The 17,686-nt window shown below is 39.5% G+C and overlaps 1 protein-coding gene across 1 annotated transcript in view; it reads left to right on the plus strand.

Moving 5' to 3' along the window:
* Positions 1–431: 431 nt before the first annotated feature.
* Positions 432–17,686, plus strand: part of gabrb1 (gamma-aminobutyric acid type A receptor subunit beta1) — a 34,490-nt gene continuing 17,235 nt past the window's right edge. The window contains exons 1-4 of the mRNA XM_044143560.1: positions 432–952; positions 1,055–1,146; positions 1,223–1,290; positions 15,313–15,533. Coding sequence (XP_043999495.1) covers positions 858–952; positions 1,055–1,146; positions 1,223–1,290; positions 15,313–15,533 — 476 coding nt within the window. The 5' untranslated portion in view covers positions 432–857. The remainder of the gene's footprint in view (positions 953–1,054; positions 1,147–1,222; positions 1,291–15,312; positions 15,534–17,686) is intronic.

Genomic DNA, 17,686 nt, shown 5'->3' on the forward strand with positions numbered 1-17,686 from the left:
GAAAAATATTTATATTTTTGTTTTCAATCACTAGTTTTTTAGTGTAGCAATTTATGTATTTTATGTAATTTTTTTTTATATTAAATCAATTTTATAAAAATATATTTTTGGTTACTTTTCTCACATTTCCTGCAGTTAGTTTTGCTTCCTGTTGTAGCAGGTTGTTTAAAGAAATAATAAGAAATATTATTGTTTTATTGAACCTCAGTTTTAAATTGCCACACCAACATATACAATTCCCAAGCTTATCCTTTGGTTTTTGGTTCTCTTGTGCCCCCCCAAACCCCTTCTGACCACCCTTTAAAAACTTTGTGGATGTGCCCCTGCTCAAGAAGACTCGGGAAGCTACAAGTAAAATCGGTAATTAATAACCTGATTCTCTGTAAGCTTCCATGGTCGATCAGTCACAGATCAGCGTGCATCAGACCCTTTGCTATTTCTGATTAAGTTTCTGTGCATCCCGTCACACCGCCAGGAGTTGTGCGCAGCTTCCCGGACGTGCTCGCGTCGCGCCGCGCCTCCCACTCGTCCCGTTCTCCCTCCCTCCAAAGGTGACCGGAGAGTCGCGCTCTGTGCCCGTTATTTACCGTCCCGAAGTTGAAGCGGAACCTGACGCAGATCAGCTGATGGAGGTTCTCTGGTGGGCGTGCAGCTCTTCTCTCCATCCTTCCCCTCTGCAGGTGAATCGTTCCTCACATGTTCGTGTCCGCGCTGCTGCGCTCTTCTTCGCCCGGGCTTCGTCTTCATTCAAAGTCATGTCCCCCCTGACGCTCAGATGTTGGTGAAAGGACGCGCATGCGTTGATTTATTTTGGAATACTAATTTTGTCTCCTAAGTTGCGTCCCGGCGAGTATTCGATGTGGAAGCCGCTGGCAGCATCAGAGTTGCCAGCAATGTGGATTACAGTCTGCAGCGTGTCTCTGCTCATCACTGTGGTCTGCGGTGCGCAAAGGTGAGATCTGACAGCAGCACCTCTGATTCCACATAGGCCTGAGTTTATTTTGAGTAAATCTGAACTGGAAATGTTTTCTCTGCTCCCCTCCGAATCTTTTAGCGCAAACGAACCCAGCAATATGTCCTACGTGAAAGCGACTGTTGACAAGTTGCTGAAGGGCTATGACATCCGTCTGCGGCCTGATTTTGGAGGTAAACTGCAGCCGGTTGCCATGTGCGGCTCAGCGGGGCTGCTGCGCTGCTTCCTAACGCTCTGCTGTCTCCACAGGAGCTCCGGTGGATGTGGGAATGAGCATAGACATCGCCAGCATTGACATGGTGTCTGAAGTCAACATGGTAAGTTTGAAAGCAGCGGAGGGTGGAAATGTGTGTTTCGCTTTGGTGCAGCGTTGCTCCTGAAGGAACTCCCCTCACTGACCCCCCTCCACCCCCCAAAAAAAACACACTCCCCTCCCTCCCTTTCCCCCTCGTCCTCCTCCTCCTGCTTTTCCCTTCAGCACCGTGATGAGATCCGCAATGTGTCAACCCCAATCCGCATGCATCAAGTCCTTCCCCGCGGTGTCACAGCCGGCGGTGGCTGAGAATTAACAAGGCAGGCAGCTGAGAGGCTGCTTAGTGATTCCACGCACGAACTGCGGCCTCAGCGCGGCGTGTGGGACAGAGTAGGTGATCAGAAACACACAGACGGGGTGGGGGGTAAAAAATACGAATCCTTTTTCTGTACGTGTTCTGCTCGTTTCTAGCCTCAGCGAAGTATTTGCATAACGGCTGTCAGACAGCAGGCAGCGGGCTGCGAGTCTGTCTGCAGAATATGATGTGACCACTTCATACAGAGCATGAGTACAGCGCTGCCAAGGTGCACAAAGGCTGAGAGAGTCTGACAGATTCACACGTTTCCCCTCCCCACGCACTCTGGGATATACACACTTTGACTGCTGCATGTTTGACTGAATGAAGATGTAACCCAAACACACTCACACACACAGAGTTGAAATTGGGCGGCTCGGAAAAAGTTTGAAGTCAAAGCTGATGGGCTGGTGATTTAACCTTTCTTCTAAGGTTGTACCACTGATGTTGACCAAATGACTTTGAAAAGATAATAAATGAAAGGTGGCAGGCTTTATTTAAACGAACCTGAAGTAACACTAACATGGAAATCTGTGTAAGTGTGCAAATGCCTTTTGCTTTTTTGCATACTTAACTTAGTTCTACTTACACTCACCTTCCACAAATTTATGTACGCATTTTCAAGCCATCTAGGTGTGATAAAGAAGTCTCACGAAATTTCAAGTCAAGTATCTGAACATGAAATACAATTTGAGCAATTCCAAATTAAGGTGGTTTTGAATCTCTCATGTAACAACCAAAGTAATGCTATTGATCTACTGTCCTGGTGAAAACCTGCCCCTTGTTCTAAGTTATTTACCTCATACAAAGGGTCTGAACCCTTAGCTATTGAGAAATTATTGCTTCCTCTATTGAAGTTTTAACTGTTACTCAACTGCTAACATTTGCCTCTGACATGTAAGGCACCAGTTTGACGCAACGAAAATTGTCTGCAGTTTAAACAACCATTGTCCACAATGAAGCTGAACTAGACGGCTGTTAATGTTATTTTGTGGCGGATACAATGTATGTATTTCACACCAGAATGTATACTGACTTCCACAATTTCAATGTTTGGAAGCGTGGCAAATGTGGACTGAATGGCTTTGTTCACTTCCTCCACTGGTTGACAGCAGTAAGCCAAATAACCATGTAAGATGGTTCTGACACCACCACATTGCATGTCACACGTACAATCATAATAGTAATGCAGTACCAACTCAATATGGTCAATTGATAAAATCTCTTTAAAGGAAGCTATGTGGATTACATTAAGTTATTGACTTTACAGCAGTTCCTCATACTCAGCAAGTGTCAGTAGAAAGGAGCAAACGTCTTTCAAACCTTCATTCATTCGAGTATTTAAGATGTAAAAAAAACTGGTGACTAAAGCTCATAGTTCAGGAGTACTTTCTAAGTTCAGTGTACAAAGAGCAGTAGATGCTCCAGTAATAACTAGAAGTGAAGTTATCCTATCTTGTCTTGTTAGTACCCCAATAATTAACACACTTGGACAATAGGATCATTGTTGAGGATTTCAAATACTTCCCTCTGAGTGGTTTAAGTTACCTGAGTGGTTTGAAAGAATTAGTAACTTCAGTAGTTGTGTGTACTCTGATATAAGTTCCCAGTATTTTCCATTTTCAGTTTTGAATTCAAAATTCAAAATGAAAGGCAGGAACTGTTGACAGAATTTTTCTCCAAAATGGAAATGTTGACTTAGAAATAAAGATCTCAAAACCCCAAATAGCTGCTTCAGGGTTTAGTGTGTAAAATTCAGCAATAAATAGTTTGTTTGCTCTGCTGCCAGTTTGAGTCTCATTAAATCATCACGCTCACAGAGCTGTCTAACCTTATTTAGTGAACATCTTGTGTGAATGCATAAAAAGCAGAGTAATGTGCTATTACTTGTTCATGCTGGTAATCGTTGCCAACTCCATCAACACCTTATGCTGATTTTCTGACTTGCAACTGCAAAACTGTTGTGTGATTCACTTCCACAACTGATGCAGACGTGAGACTGTGAGTGGTTTTTACAGTTTTGCTCTTAACTTTGGAACTAAGAGCTCTAACCTTAAAAGTTAGAGCTTTCTATTGCTTGTTTTTGCATAAACCTAGACTGTTTTCCAACCTAAAAAGTCCTGGAGAGAAAAAGAGAGCACAGCTTGTACAAGAAGATATGAGACGGATGTTTCTTTTGCTAAACTTTCTCAATACTTCATCTGTCCTTCTCTATTTATCCCCTGGGTTTGTGATTCGGCACCCTGCCAGGCTGGTGACAATAGAGACGAACAGTCAAAGCAACCTCATGGAGATAACTTATGTTGGCTGTTAGTCTTCCATGATTCTGGCTCCTGTACCCCAGCTGGAAGTTCTCCTAAATATGTTTTAATGAGTCTGGGAAGGTGGCTTTGTTATCTAATTTTATGTAATCTGATTTCAGGGTTTTCTTGGATACACTTTGAACTACCATGTTACTGAAATGTCCTTTACACAAAAAAAAATATATATTGATTATTAGGCCTGAGTGTTGCTGGTTAAACAAACAAGTTGCAGTTGCAAGTAGCCCACCTTTACTTCACATGCATGAATCAGAATAACCCCGTTAAGGGATTTATCTTGATATACCACTCCCTTGTGATTTTCCTGTTAGTTTTGGTGGATTATACAGTGTTCCCATGCTGATAGACATGCAGTCTCTCCAATGAGTTCTCACCCCTCTGTCTGTTTTTTGTAGAAAGGTATAAGGAAAAATATGGATTTCTGTTCAAAAATACTTTAATGATTCCACAGAGAAATTAAGTAAAACACATCCAGAGTGCAGGTGGGTCCTAAACCCTAAAAGAAAACTCCTTTTTATACCTAAATGAAAGCAGCCACATGTTTTCTTCAGTTAAAAGATTGCTGAACTTATGAACAGATGGGGTGAATCGGTTTTATTTTTAACAGAAAAGAAATGTGAAGAAGGTAGTTTCAGCAGGTTTACTACTTCAAGACTTTGTAGTTTATGTATTTTAACTCACGCTAGATCTGTCAATATTTTTTCTACAATTCATGCAAGCTGAAACAGTGATTCATAATTATTTGCAAGTCTTGATTTACTGATCATCACTTTGACTCAATATTTTTCTACAATTCATGCAAGCTGAAACAGTGATTCATAATTATTTGCAAGTCTTAATTTACTGATCATCACTTTGACTCTGGTGCACAAATACATGTTGGAAATGAGCAACAGTCAATTTCAGCTCATGGATGCTTTAGAGTCTCAAACTAGCGGCTACTGCCCGGCCTAGCCATGAAACCGTGATTCATTAATTCATCCTGCTACAATTGTGTGGGCTTCTAACGCTGTTTAAATTCACATTTGCACCTACTAAGGCTGTAATATCACAGTAGTTTCTGCACGTCTAACACCACTGCTGCTGTGTGAGTTAGAACAAACCGTGAGTTACAGAGTGAAACTGAAGTGTTTGTCAAAAGATGTTCAGATAGGAAGAGTTGGGTTTAAATCCGATTTTGTTCTTTAAAACAAATCTGTTGAAAATGTTTGCACTGGACAGAAATCCAGTTTGTAAATATTGTATTATGCATTGCTACAAAATATTATAGCAGTCTGTATTGCGCTGCATGTGTGTGGTTTTTTGGAGGGGAGGTACCAATTCTTGTGGAGCAGTGAACTTAAAGGACGTAGGTCGGCATTTTTACTTTTTACTTTATCTCTTCAGTTGTCTGTTCAATTTATGACTCAGTAATGTTCAACAGAGAAACACACTAAAAAAATTTATAAAAAAAACTGTGATGGTCTAGAGTGGTGCTGAAGACTGATTGGTTTGGCCTGGATCTGGTCTAAGTTATTAAATTTAATTTGTTTCATAATTCAGGAGGAAAAGATGTTTCCATAATTTTTTGATGGGTGAGAAGAAATGAGCTCTTCCTACCTGTGTTTACTTATATGCAGCTAAACAGTGTTTGTTTACTTCAAAATAGGATCTTCACACCTAAATTGCTCATGATATTCTTCACTAGTAAGAAGCCAACCATTCATCTGACATATCCTCACTAAAGTAGCATAATTTTCTTTATGAAAACAATCTATTCTGTCAATATTATAAGACACTGCCAAATGTTCTGTTTCCAGAGCTCATGACCATAAAAGGTAGTGCTTCACTGTTTTAAAAGGCGTAATTCAAATAGTTTTTTTTAAACAGGTTTTAAGATAATTTTCCCAAGATCAATTTATTTCATTCTTCCATGATTTGTTAATTTTCTGGCTCTAAAATATAGTTATATATCCTCTGTGATGGAAAAAATGAATGTGAAGAAATCTGACTTGACAAATAGCACTTAACAGTTCCTGTTTTTTTGCTTTAGCACCCTATAATTTATACTTGGCTTCTCATGCACTTATTTGGTGGTTAAACCTCATCACTTGTTCAGCCGAAGGTCAGCAGGGAAAGAGGTGGAAGGTTCAGTCCCTGGTCTCGCCGTGATTTAACTTTTTGTGGCAGTCTCAGGTTATGCGTGTCTAAAATTAGAGGTCTAATAATCCTCTAATAAACTCACTTCGCTTTTAGACTTAATATGTCTGGATTTGAGGCTATGTCTGCAGTTAATACAGATCTAATTTCCACCAAACAAAGCTCAGCAGGTAAGAGATGTTCAGGGAGAGTTTGGGAGAATTTGTTTCAGTTTATTCATCTTTTAGGAAAATGAGTACAATACAAACAAAAATAATATGTGGACAAGTCTTTTTTTGTTTGTTTGTTTGTTTTCACTCTTCCTTATTTTCACTAATAACTTTACAGATGAATCCTGTAACATATGCACAAAGGACAAAGCGGCTCACTCAGTGTTCCCTAAGGACACGTCTCATGTCATTTTGAGACAAATCAAGCACTCTTGTCCCTGACGCTGACTCGACCCCAGTGGTCAGGGCCTGTACCAGTCATGAGGCACAAGTGAACTTGGCAGTTAGTGAACAGATTACAGGCGGGTTTTCAGATCATTGTCAGGCCTCTGCTGGTCTAAGTCATCAGACATGGTATGCTGTCAGAATAGAGGGCAGCTGGGGAGGTAAAATAACGGTGATGCAGTGTGATGTTTGTCTAAGAGTGATGAAATGTGGCACCCTGTGGGGGGTACAGGACTTAAGAAAAAGACATGAGCATGTAAATGGGTTTTAGGCTTGCAAAGGTATGTGCATACAAACATTTTGGTCCAGGGATGTAGATTCAGTGTGAAAAGCTAAAGAGTTTGGGAATTCATTGCAACTCACTGTCTAATCTCAATTCTCGGATGTCTTATTGCCACCAGTTTCATATATTCAATCCATTAATATTTTATTTTCAGAGATGTGTGTGAAATACAGTGATATTTATTTAAATACATATCACTCTTTTTGTCATTAAAGGGTTTTGGTCTGTTTTGCGACCCGTTCATCATTTAATCCACACCATATGAAGACTTTTATTTTTTGCTAGTGCTGAGGAGAAGAATTATCATCTAGAGGGATTTAGTGTGTTCTTGTTGTTATTTTGGCTGCTGTGTGAAATGATGAAATATTCTCTGGCAGAAAATATTACCCAAGATGCTTTAGGAGGCTGGCATCTGAAAAAAAAAAATTGATGCAATCAGCACATAGCCAATAGAAACCTTGCTAGCTGCTAATGAAAATTACATTAAGTCAGGATCAATTTCCCACTTTTCATTGCTTAAAAGCAGAATGTATGAGATAAATGTTAAAGTATTCCGCACACAAACATGTTGAGAGTGTGCTGTGTTTTTAGAGTCATGGGTTCTGCGTTCATCCAGCCAGTTGGTGCTATCGATCAGGACAGAGGAGTGATGGGTCTAGCGCCGCTGTGGGATTAGGATTTATGAGAAGCGGTGCGGACCCCTCTTCATCTCTGCATGGAGAAGATATCAAGGTGTCAGAGGAAGATATCAAGGTGTCAGGATTTGCTCAGTTAGACACAGCCCCTAACCTCCAGCCTTACAACGAAGGGATCCCTAGTTGAAAGGCTCCCTTATGACTAGGGAGCCTTACAACTAGGGAGCTCTACTCCCTAGTTGACATGAGTTTTGTTTTTTTAAATGTGCGAACCTCCACATAAAGCATGATTTAATTTACCTTTTGTTTATCAAAGGGTAAGTAAAAATTATGTTTTGATGAACTTTATTAAAACATCTTTATTTTACCGCAAACACTTTATTGGAAATGGAACAAAGCAACTAGTGTAGATAGTCAAATTGTTTTTATAATGTCCAATTAGGACTTAATTTATGTAGATATCCATCCATCCATCCTTCCATCCATCCATCCATCCATCCATTTTCTTACACCCTTGTCCCTAGTGAGGTCGGGAGGTGCTGGTGCCTATCTCCAGCTAATGTTCCGGGCGAGAGGCGGGATTCACCCTAGACAGGTCACCAGTCTGTCGCATATAGATGTACAGTAACTTGAATATATTCTTATTATAAAAATTATGAAAAGTAATAAGTTCTTGCTATAAAGAACTTGACAGTCTCAGATTTACACACAGAACAGAAACAGTTCAAGTCAAACCTACCAGTGTGATAATCACAGCCTCATTTGTCACTGCAGCTCTGCTTGCTTGGAATAAAAATGTAGTGCCTGACCACCTGATTAAATGAAGCTCCGTTAACCTCCAGTTTAATGTCTCTGTCTGTCTGCTCAGACTGGAAAGTGGAAACCAGAGAAGTCAAACCAGGACATGTAGACTGAGAGCCACTTTTCTCCTTGTTTTAACAACTTCAGAAGGCATTTGTTAAACCATATCAAATATAGAATCTCACATTGTCAAAGCATGGTTTCCCACAATGCTTAAGTTGTAAATCAAATGATTCCAGAATGCAAACAGCAGTCCGTGTGAGACAAGGATTGACAGAGGTCAACACAGATACCAGAGCTCACACGCAACAAAATGCTTATGTTTACATGCTGCTCTAACTTTTAGAAAAAAGTATTCAGGCTGTTCATTGCAACTGGTTGTAAGCTCGAGCCTTGGTACAACAGACTGATTATTTTCTCACTCACCCACAGCTCTCATACCTGCTCCATATCTTTATTATCACTGCCTTTGTGCTCAAATTAAGCAAACTAAGCCCTAAATCTTGTAGATCTTCCACTACAAGATTGTATTGTGGGTGTAAAAGGTTCAAGTAGGAAACTCTGAAAGTCCTTGCCTTAAAACTTGTCTTGAAAAATCCGCTTATGTGGAGTCTTAAATCGGTAAGTTGCAAGTTTGAACCTCCTCTCTGTCAGTCTTAGTTGTGTTCTTAGACAAGATAGTTCACCCGACTCGTCTGTTGATGGTGATCAGAGGGCCTAGTGGTGCCGACGCATGGCAGCCTTGTTTCTGTCAGAGTCCCTCAGGGCCACAGTGCAACTTGCTATCGAATGTGTGAGTGAATGACTGTAGTATGTAGTGCTTTGGAGTATGCTACTACAGTCACTTTAATTTTGTAACCTGAAAATAGTTCAGGTTGCAAACGTTGAGGCTTGCATTATGAGTCAGTTAGGAACCAACTTTGGTTGAATTGCATTAACATCCAACCACCCATTCTTGGATGACTTTCTCCTGTCGGCAGTCAAATAGCTGCCTCAAGATTTCTACATTTAGAAACTTCTCTATGGTTGCAGTCACTGAGTATTTTTAACAAATGACCAATCTGGTTCCTCATGAAGAAGCAGACTTTACTGTGAGCTCCTATCCCTAAGGTGAGATTTCACCTTAGTGATTTCACCTGTTTCACCTGTTTGTATTAATCTCATTCTTCTGGTTGTTACCTACAACTCATGACTACGAAGTCAAGTTCAGCTCCCTTAATCATAGCCATGACCCCAGTCTTTCTGGTATCCTGGTTCATTTTTCTTTACTTATGGACACTTTCAATTCTAAAGGTAATGCAAAAACATATCTCTGATCCTTCCTCAAATCTCCAACATCTCAAGTAAGAAGGGTCACTCAAATGTGAAATCATGCTGGTAAGTAGCAATAGATTGTGTTTTCACCTGTGGGCTGCAGTCTGAATGACCTTCAAGAGACTACATTCATGTGAACTCAACACTGAAAGCAGGCATAGTTGGGATTACTGAAACTTTCAGTGGAGAGCAGTCATTTTGGTCCTCGGTACAATTGGCAGTTGTTGAAACTTGGTTTAAAGACAGACTTTTTAAACTCTTATCTGTAGTTATTTAAATACCCAGCAAAAGGAAAAGAGCATGCTCTTCATTTGCTGTGGGAGTGATATCAGCAGGGCTTTTCTCCAGCTTCTCTCCCAGAGCCAAAGTGTTAAACTTTGCTTTCAGCAAACTGTCTACATGATTAATGTTTTACACTTTGCTTTGCATGAGCTGCAAGCTACAAACTCACTTTATCCGTTAACTAAGAAACGTAGTCACCCTAAGGGACATCTGATTGACACAAATGTGTATTGATTGATTCCTCCAGTGAGTAGTGGAGTAGAACAGGGAAATGGGTGGCAGCAGTCATGGGTGCCAATGTGATTGGGCCCTTCAGGAAGTCACAGGAAATCTGTTTGGCACACAGGAAAGATTCTGTGCTTAATTAATCCTACAGAGGGCTCAGCACTAATTTGTTAAACTTCAAGGATTCTGGTAATAACTGTAAACTAAACAGTTTTCCCTTCATTTGCCTCCTATGTATTTAAATCACTTAAAACACTGGTGATAGTATAAACAACCAATCTCTCAAATAAAACATATTCATTTTTGCTTCATATTTGGACTAACTTGATTTGTCCTTGTGATTGTTTCTGCCAGAATCTTGATTTATAGTGATTTGTCTCTGTCTACTTCTATGGGAAAGAGCTGGGGTTGGCATGGGAACAAGGAAAAGGATGCTGGTTGGTTTGGCAACAGTGAAAGCCCTGATGGGTGGAAGACAGCAAATGATTAGCATCTGTATTCTTATTGATCTTCACATCACTGATTTGTGCTATATTAGAGCATTTCTGGATATTTGGTCTGACTACAGGATTCAGGAAAACAACACGTGCTGTTTACTACGTTATTGTTTATGGTAAGACCAAATCAGCCAGTCACGTCAATTCAAGCTTTATTTCTTGTGTTGTTTCAAGAGCTCAGCATGGTTGGACTGACATGTCGAAATGTTCTCATTATTGCAGTTGTGTAATGAAAATTGTCATTTTGTTCTGAGCTTCATATACTCCACTCCTTTTCACAACCTTTCCAATGAGCATTTTGCCCCCCTCTGCATGCAAAACAATTGTGTGATTGGCCTAAATTTTGTGGGTGTGTTAATGTAGAAAATATATTTGGACCAATGGTGCGATAAACCCACTGACAGGCTGGTACCTACAAACTGACTTCCAGAAGTCGGTTTTATCATCTATAGAGTAGGATGGATAGTTTGCAGAGTCATTGTCAGAGGTAGTGAGGAATTGTGAACTGTTGAACCAAAACGCCAAACTACCCATGCTTTCAGTTGTTTTTTGGCTTCCAGTAACATATAGAAAAATAGATTTTTCAGCATTTTGCCAGGCAGTGTATGTTCCAGAGCTGCAAACCCCTTATTATTACTTTGATATTTCAGGAGTTCATAATCACTGACTTGTGATCAGGATGTGTTTTACATCATGTGTCCTGGTTCTGCTGGGGTTTCAGTATTTTCTGATTAAGAAGTGATGTTGCCTTTCCTCCTACCTCACTTTGTAATCCCTTTTCTGATGTTTGCTCAGTTTCCACCAAAGATGGTTATAGATAAGGAGGAATTAGGTCAAACCGCAGCACACTGCAGTGAGGTTATTGCAGTAAAAGACCCTTTGCCGCATGAAGATGAAAATATACATAAGGGTAAGTCAGACCCACAGGATAAAGAAATGGAACAAGTGTAATAGTGTTACAGAGACATATTTTCACAGATTAGGTAAATGTTTACAAGGAAGCAAAGCTTCAACATTAGGTCATCTAGGTTTGGTGTCCACATGAGGTGCAGGTCAGTGTGGTTTCACTGCAGTAAGGAAGCACCTCCTGTCCCTGATTCTAGGCTATATGAACTCAGTATTCAGTTCACGTTTAGGCTATCACTCAGCCTCTGAAACACCAAGGTGCCACCTTGATGATGGACATGTGGGTGCTAAGGGGAACAGCTGCTTCTAATAATAGTTCCATCCCCAAAGAGACTGTAAACCCACCCTCGCATAACACAAGCAGGTCTCTCTGCTTCATATTCTGTGTTCTCAGCTTTATGAGGCAGCATTTTCTCGCTGTTGCCTCATGAGACATAATGTCATCTCTAGTTTATTATTGCAACTAACAGTTCCAGTGGCTGGCTGAATGACTAATTCTTGTTTTATTGCTACTATTAAGCTGGATGTTTGGATATAACATTCTGCTGGTTAAAATGGATTCTAGTGCTGAGACTGGTCAGGATTTACAAGTTCATATTTGATCTATTTCTAAAAAATGATATGAAAACCAATTTAGTTCTTCCACAAAACATTGGTTTATGTCTTGAGTTTCAGTCCTTTCTAAATTACTTAGAGCTCAGAGTTGGGAAGCTTGATATATAAAATCCTTTACAAAAGTAACAACTGGAGTAAAACTGAGTACAAACAAATCCATCCAAAGGTCACAAAAAACTCTGAAAGACCTTTGAAAAGCATAGAGAATGACTGATCAAGAGCAATTATTCTCATCTGTCTACTTGTCCAGAATTTCACACTTCAAACCTTTTGATATCACTTTCTGAATAATACAATGTTCTTTTATCTTTTATTTGAACTTGCAATTACAGTTTATTTTAAAATTACGACAAAGTAGAAAGCTTTAAAAACTACACACTAGTTCAGTAGTGCAGTTTGCCTCATTCTCTGTTTGTATTGTCACTGGTTTTCTTTATCTTGTTAGTTCACTTTTTTTTTACCTTGCACCATGTATATTTGACTTGTTTTTATCACCTGTTTTCACAAAACTGGCTGAAGATTTTCTTTTGATTGAACCTTCTGCTGCTGAGAAAAATAAGACATTCAGCTGACTCCTCCTACTGTATGATTTGCTTTTGATTAAAATTTGTTTTATCTTTGCAGCTATGTAGTTTAAATCTGCAAATCTGTTTGTTCTACAGCCTGCAATCTCCCTACAGTCTCTGTGTTCTAGTTAAAGTATTTAACAGGCCAAAGCAGTTGCAGTGGTTGCCTTATTTTTTGCTATAGCCACGCTCATCTTGGTGTTGAACAGTGACCTCTGACGGTACAGATGGCCCTCAAACACACACATGCGGGTTTTTTTTCAGAAAGTTTGTTTCCCTTGAGCTTCCTGAGAAATGCACACATAAGCATCTTGGCAAAGTGCAACGGATGCTGAAAACGCTGAATAGCTGTGAAAAGAATTTTAACGGCTGCTCTTCTCCCAGATTAGATCAACTGAAACCAGGTGATTTTTCCTCTAAATGCTACCAGCTCTCAGCTGAGACATTTTGATGAGTTGTTTGTTGAAACATTTTAGATGGTCTGAATGCCTGTACTGTCAAAGGAAATCTAATTACTTGACCTTATCCAACATGGATCACTATGTTCTAAAGTAAGATTCATCCATCCAGTCATACATCTTCTTCCGCTTATGCGGAGTCGGGTTACGGGCGTCCGGTAAAGTGAGATTGTTGATTTTTAAATCATCCAAGAAGCAAAGTCTTGCTGCCAGATGCTTGTACAGGTGCTACTGGAGAGACTGGGCTCCAGACTTGGCTTTGGAGGATGTGGTTACGTTGCTGGGTTAGGTGTCAGGTGCCCTGCATCTCTCTTTGTGCCTCTTTGGCTCCGGGACTGTTTCGCTGCAGATCTACCATTTTGTTGGAGGTGCCTGAGGTTTTCTGCTCACGGATGCTGCAACTTTGAGGGTCACAACTGCATCCTGATGCACTCTGCCACACGGTGGAAATCAGTTTATTCCTATGGTAGGCTATATCTAAAATACAGATAGTGGAGATGCAAAAGAAAGTCAGACAGTAATGCAGTGTGGATAGGTAATCTGACCAAAAAATGTGACGAGTCACAGTTCGTGATTTAACAAGATATTAAATCACATAGGCCCAAGTTGGTTTGGGATAGCTTTTATCTCCTTAAAATACTTAGAATACGTCAGGAGAAGTTAAAGGGTGTCTGACTTTTCCTCTTATCTCCATTGTACGTAAGTAGAAGATAATATGTGGTCACATGTGAAGCATTAGATTTGCCTGTTACGAAAACATGCCTTAAAAAAGTCTAAAAGTCTTAACCTGTTCTTATATCAGCTTTTATGACTCTAGCCTCTCCTTTTCATGACATCACTTCCCTGGCTTCCTCATTTTGTTCCAGTCAGCAGCTAATTCGAATGCTCGAACACCTCGTGTATTCAAAGCCCTAACAAAATGCAATTTGAAGGGTTAGAATTACATAAAAGGAGGAAGCACACAGGACTACCAGCATTTTAATGGACCCGGCTGGAAAGTGAGAACATGAGTGGAGTGCCTTCCCGATGTTGAGATGTTAACCCTGAAAGCAAGAGACAGCAGTGAAACACATGTTCCCTGAGGCTCAGACATCAACTCTGAGCAGCAAAAAAATAAATAAAAAAAATAAAAATGACTGACGATTCATCCCTTTTAAGCTTCTTCTGGAAGTGCTACTGTTATGTGTTTTATGTATCAGATGTCTTAATCTGGTCCAATCCATGCTAGATTTCCAAATTCATGCAAATGTTTATATTGAGAGATCTTGGCTCTCACTGGAGAAAACTGCATTGTTTGTGTCTTTGAATGCTTTATGACAGCTCTTATGTAAAATGGGTTCATCTGACATTAGATGTAGACTAAGCTCAGTGATGCTTTAAAAACAAGACATCATCCCAAGTTATTTTTATTCACATCTAAACAAATAAATTTAGAACACCATTATGACTCTTCTATTGCATTATTCCACTATTCCTGTCTGAGTCACGGTAAGAAATGACTGGTGCAGCAGTTGCAGAGTTGAGACTGATGCAGGAACGGGAGCCTCTGAGGAGCAGGTGAAGCTGGGAGTTCCAACTGTCTGAGTCTCAGAACTGGAGCATGGAAGCCAGTGACTTTCCCCATTGCTTAATAAGAGCTGACATCACACATCATAACTCGCTTCTGCAGTCTTTACTGCTGCTGGAACACGTGTTTTTATGAGGGAGGAAGAGTAGGAGCTGCATAGTTTGTGGGAGTTGTGGGAGTTTCACCAATAACCCACATAGCAGTTTCAGTGATTAAATATTCAGGTCAATTAACCTTAATCCTTCCATCTGAACTTTGACAAAGTTCAGACTAGAAGAGGAAATCAATTCATGATGTTTTCATCTGGCATAAGGCTAATTATTTTAAACATTTATCTGGAGATGTCAGACATATTCACAGAAGATCTGAAAATGTCTGGCAAAGTTTTCACAGATTACTTTTGTGTCATTTTGAGTTTTATTCAGCTAGAAGTAAACATAAAAATCAAGAGTAAAACAGAAATCAAAGCACACACAGTTTCTCACAAGCTGGAAAAGCTAGCTGTCTGACAGGGCAGTTTTTACTACAACACTGGTGTGTTCTGAGAAATAAGTTGAACTTATGCAAGTGTGATCACCAAATGCACAAACCAGACTCTCAACATTGGAATAGACAAAACACTGAAAGCTGGTCCGATATCAAAGGGATAATAAGAAACTAAAGTCTTTCTGTCTCTGTGCCCCATCAGGACTACACCATCACCATGTATTTCCAGCAGTCTTGGAGGGATAAGCGGCTGTCCTATACAGGCATTCCCCTAAACCTGACCCTGGACAACCGGGTGGCTGACCAGCTCTGGGTTCCTGACACCTACTTTATTAATGACAAGAAGTCTTTTGTCCATGGGGTGACTGTCAAGAACAGGATGATCCGACTACACCCTGACGGAACTGTGCTTTACGGCCTCAGGTAACAATTAACTATCTTTTTGGCGATAGTCTGCTAAAAAGAAGACTATCGCCTTCTTTTTGGTACATTTTCCTGTTGGTCCTCTATAAAACATCCTGCATCATTTAAAATTGATGCTTTTGACAATAACCAATCTGCATCTCTCTGCCAGTTGCTTAAAGAGAGTCATAGATATTTTTCTAGATTTCCACAAAGGAACCTATTAGGTTTGTAAGAATAGCACAAAGAAGAAAAGAATATAACTTTTTGTAATGAAGCACATAAAACATTTGAAGTTTAAAGCTGGCAATTACACACGGTGCAGTGTTGCTCTAAATTCTTTCTATCATCTGGATAAATCATCTTGGAAACAAAGGATTTTGTTGAGGATGTTTGTACTAAAGACAAGGTTTTCTTCTAATGACATAAATGCATTCACACAAATCTGCCATATTTGCCATATTTCAACAAGCTTGAAATTTCTTGCTCTAGCGGAGGTTGATTTAAAGCTGTAGATTGTACATATAAAAGGGATTTAGGGACCAGGTTTTAATGAGGAACAGTGCTGCCTCCGGGATGTTTGTGTTTCCAAAAGACTTCTGTTCAAAGCATGCAAATCTTTCCCAGGGAATACTAACCCAATTAATTGCTGCAATTGTTGTAAAACCCAAATTCAGTTTTGATCAATGTGTTGGTGTTACCAGTGTGTAGCTTCAAAGAGATGATTAATCCACTAACAATCCGTGAGGCTGAAGCGATTTTGCTGCAAAAGACGGGGACATTTAAAACGCCAAAATGTAGCAGAAAATCAATGGATTTTTTTTTTTTGTGATTTTGTTTTTGGGTTGTAACCCATTAGACCAAAGATAATGTGAAGTTAATGGGAAAAAAAATTACTGACACAATATCAGTCTTTGCATAAATTAAAATTGGTGAGAATTAGTTGTTTAAAGGCTGAGTAATCTTTTATTTAGTTCTTCAATGGGCACAAAATTTCTTCAAATAGAAAGTCAGAAAACCTGGTCTGACTTGTAAATATTAAACTCATCAGCATTGTGGGCTCATCCAGTGCATATTTTGTATTCACCTTTTTCAGAAATAACTTGATAATTTCCTCCTCAGTTACATTTTCATTTTTATTTTTTAAGAAATTGCATTTATGGTTGGGGTTAATATATCATCGTTAACCATTTCTTACAAGATGAAACTTGCCTGTTAGCAGAAAGCTTTCAGAGCAAAATAAAACATTCATTTTGATTATAAAGAAAAATTATTGAAGTCATGGAAATTTCTATCAATGATGCACCAATCCTAACCCACACCATAGAGGATTTGGTGAAGAGATGCCAGGTGGCTGAGCAGCAGGGCTTTGACTGTTGACCAGAGCAGGATACAAAACCAACATGGTTTTCATGGCAACCCTTCATTTAACTGGAAATCCTTTGGTACATTGCTCCCTGGGATACAGAATACGGAAAGAATGTTGATGCACTCATAGACATATGTCTTTCAGTATGGTTCAAGTCAAACTGCAGCACTGACATACGGCATCAGCTGCCCAGGGAGTAATGGCTTCCTTAGTCTCATATGTTGTTCTGCTGTGAATAAACAGATACAGAGCTATATATTGTCAGCATATATACATTTTGGTATATTAAAGAAAAATCCATAATAGTTCTTTAATTTGAAAGACTTGTACTTCCAAATCCATAACAATTCTGTTGAGACTGGCTGTTTCCAATGCTGATACTACTTCTTCCTAACCTCATTGATTCTCCTCAATGAGATTAGATCTGGTCAGTTTGGTTTTTGAGAACTAGTCACATGGTTGATTAAGATCAGGAAAATATTTCTGACCACAGGTGCAAAATGTCAACATTTGGATATTCGAGCTGCTTCTTTGTCTTGTCTTGACACGACAGTTCATTGTGTTGTGAAATCAGCCAATTTGGTTTGTCCTGATCTTAATTTTCTCCCCAATATTGATCTTTTTTTACAAATGGGTACTGGAAGATACAGACTCTAAGTTCAATACCTGATTAAAGTTAATAAATTTGATGCCAGGTATTGAAAGACACATTGCCTTTCTTTTGTAACACACTTACTTCCTTGCTAGAAGGATCCAGGATGTTGCAGTTTCTCAACAGCAACAAATATGTTGCTTTAATAGTTTT

This window comes from Gambusia affinis, linkage group LG16 (genome assembly GCF_019740435.1).
Source record: "Gambusia affinis linkage group LG16, SWU_Gaff_1.0, whole genome shotgun sequence".
Taxonomy (NCBI): Eukaryota; Metazoa; Chordata; class Actinopteri; order Cyprinodontiformes; family Poeciliidae; genus Gambusia; species Gambusia affinis.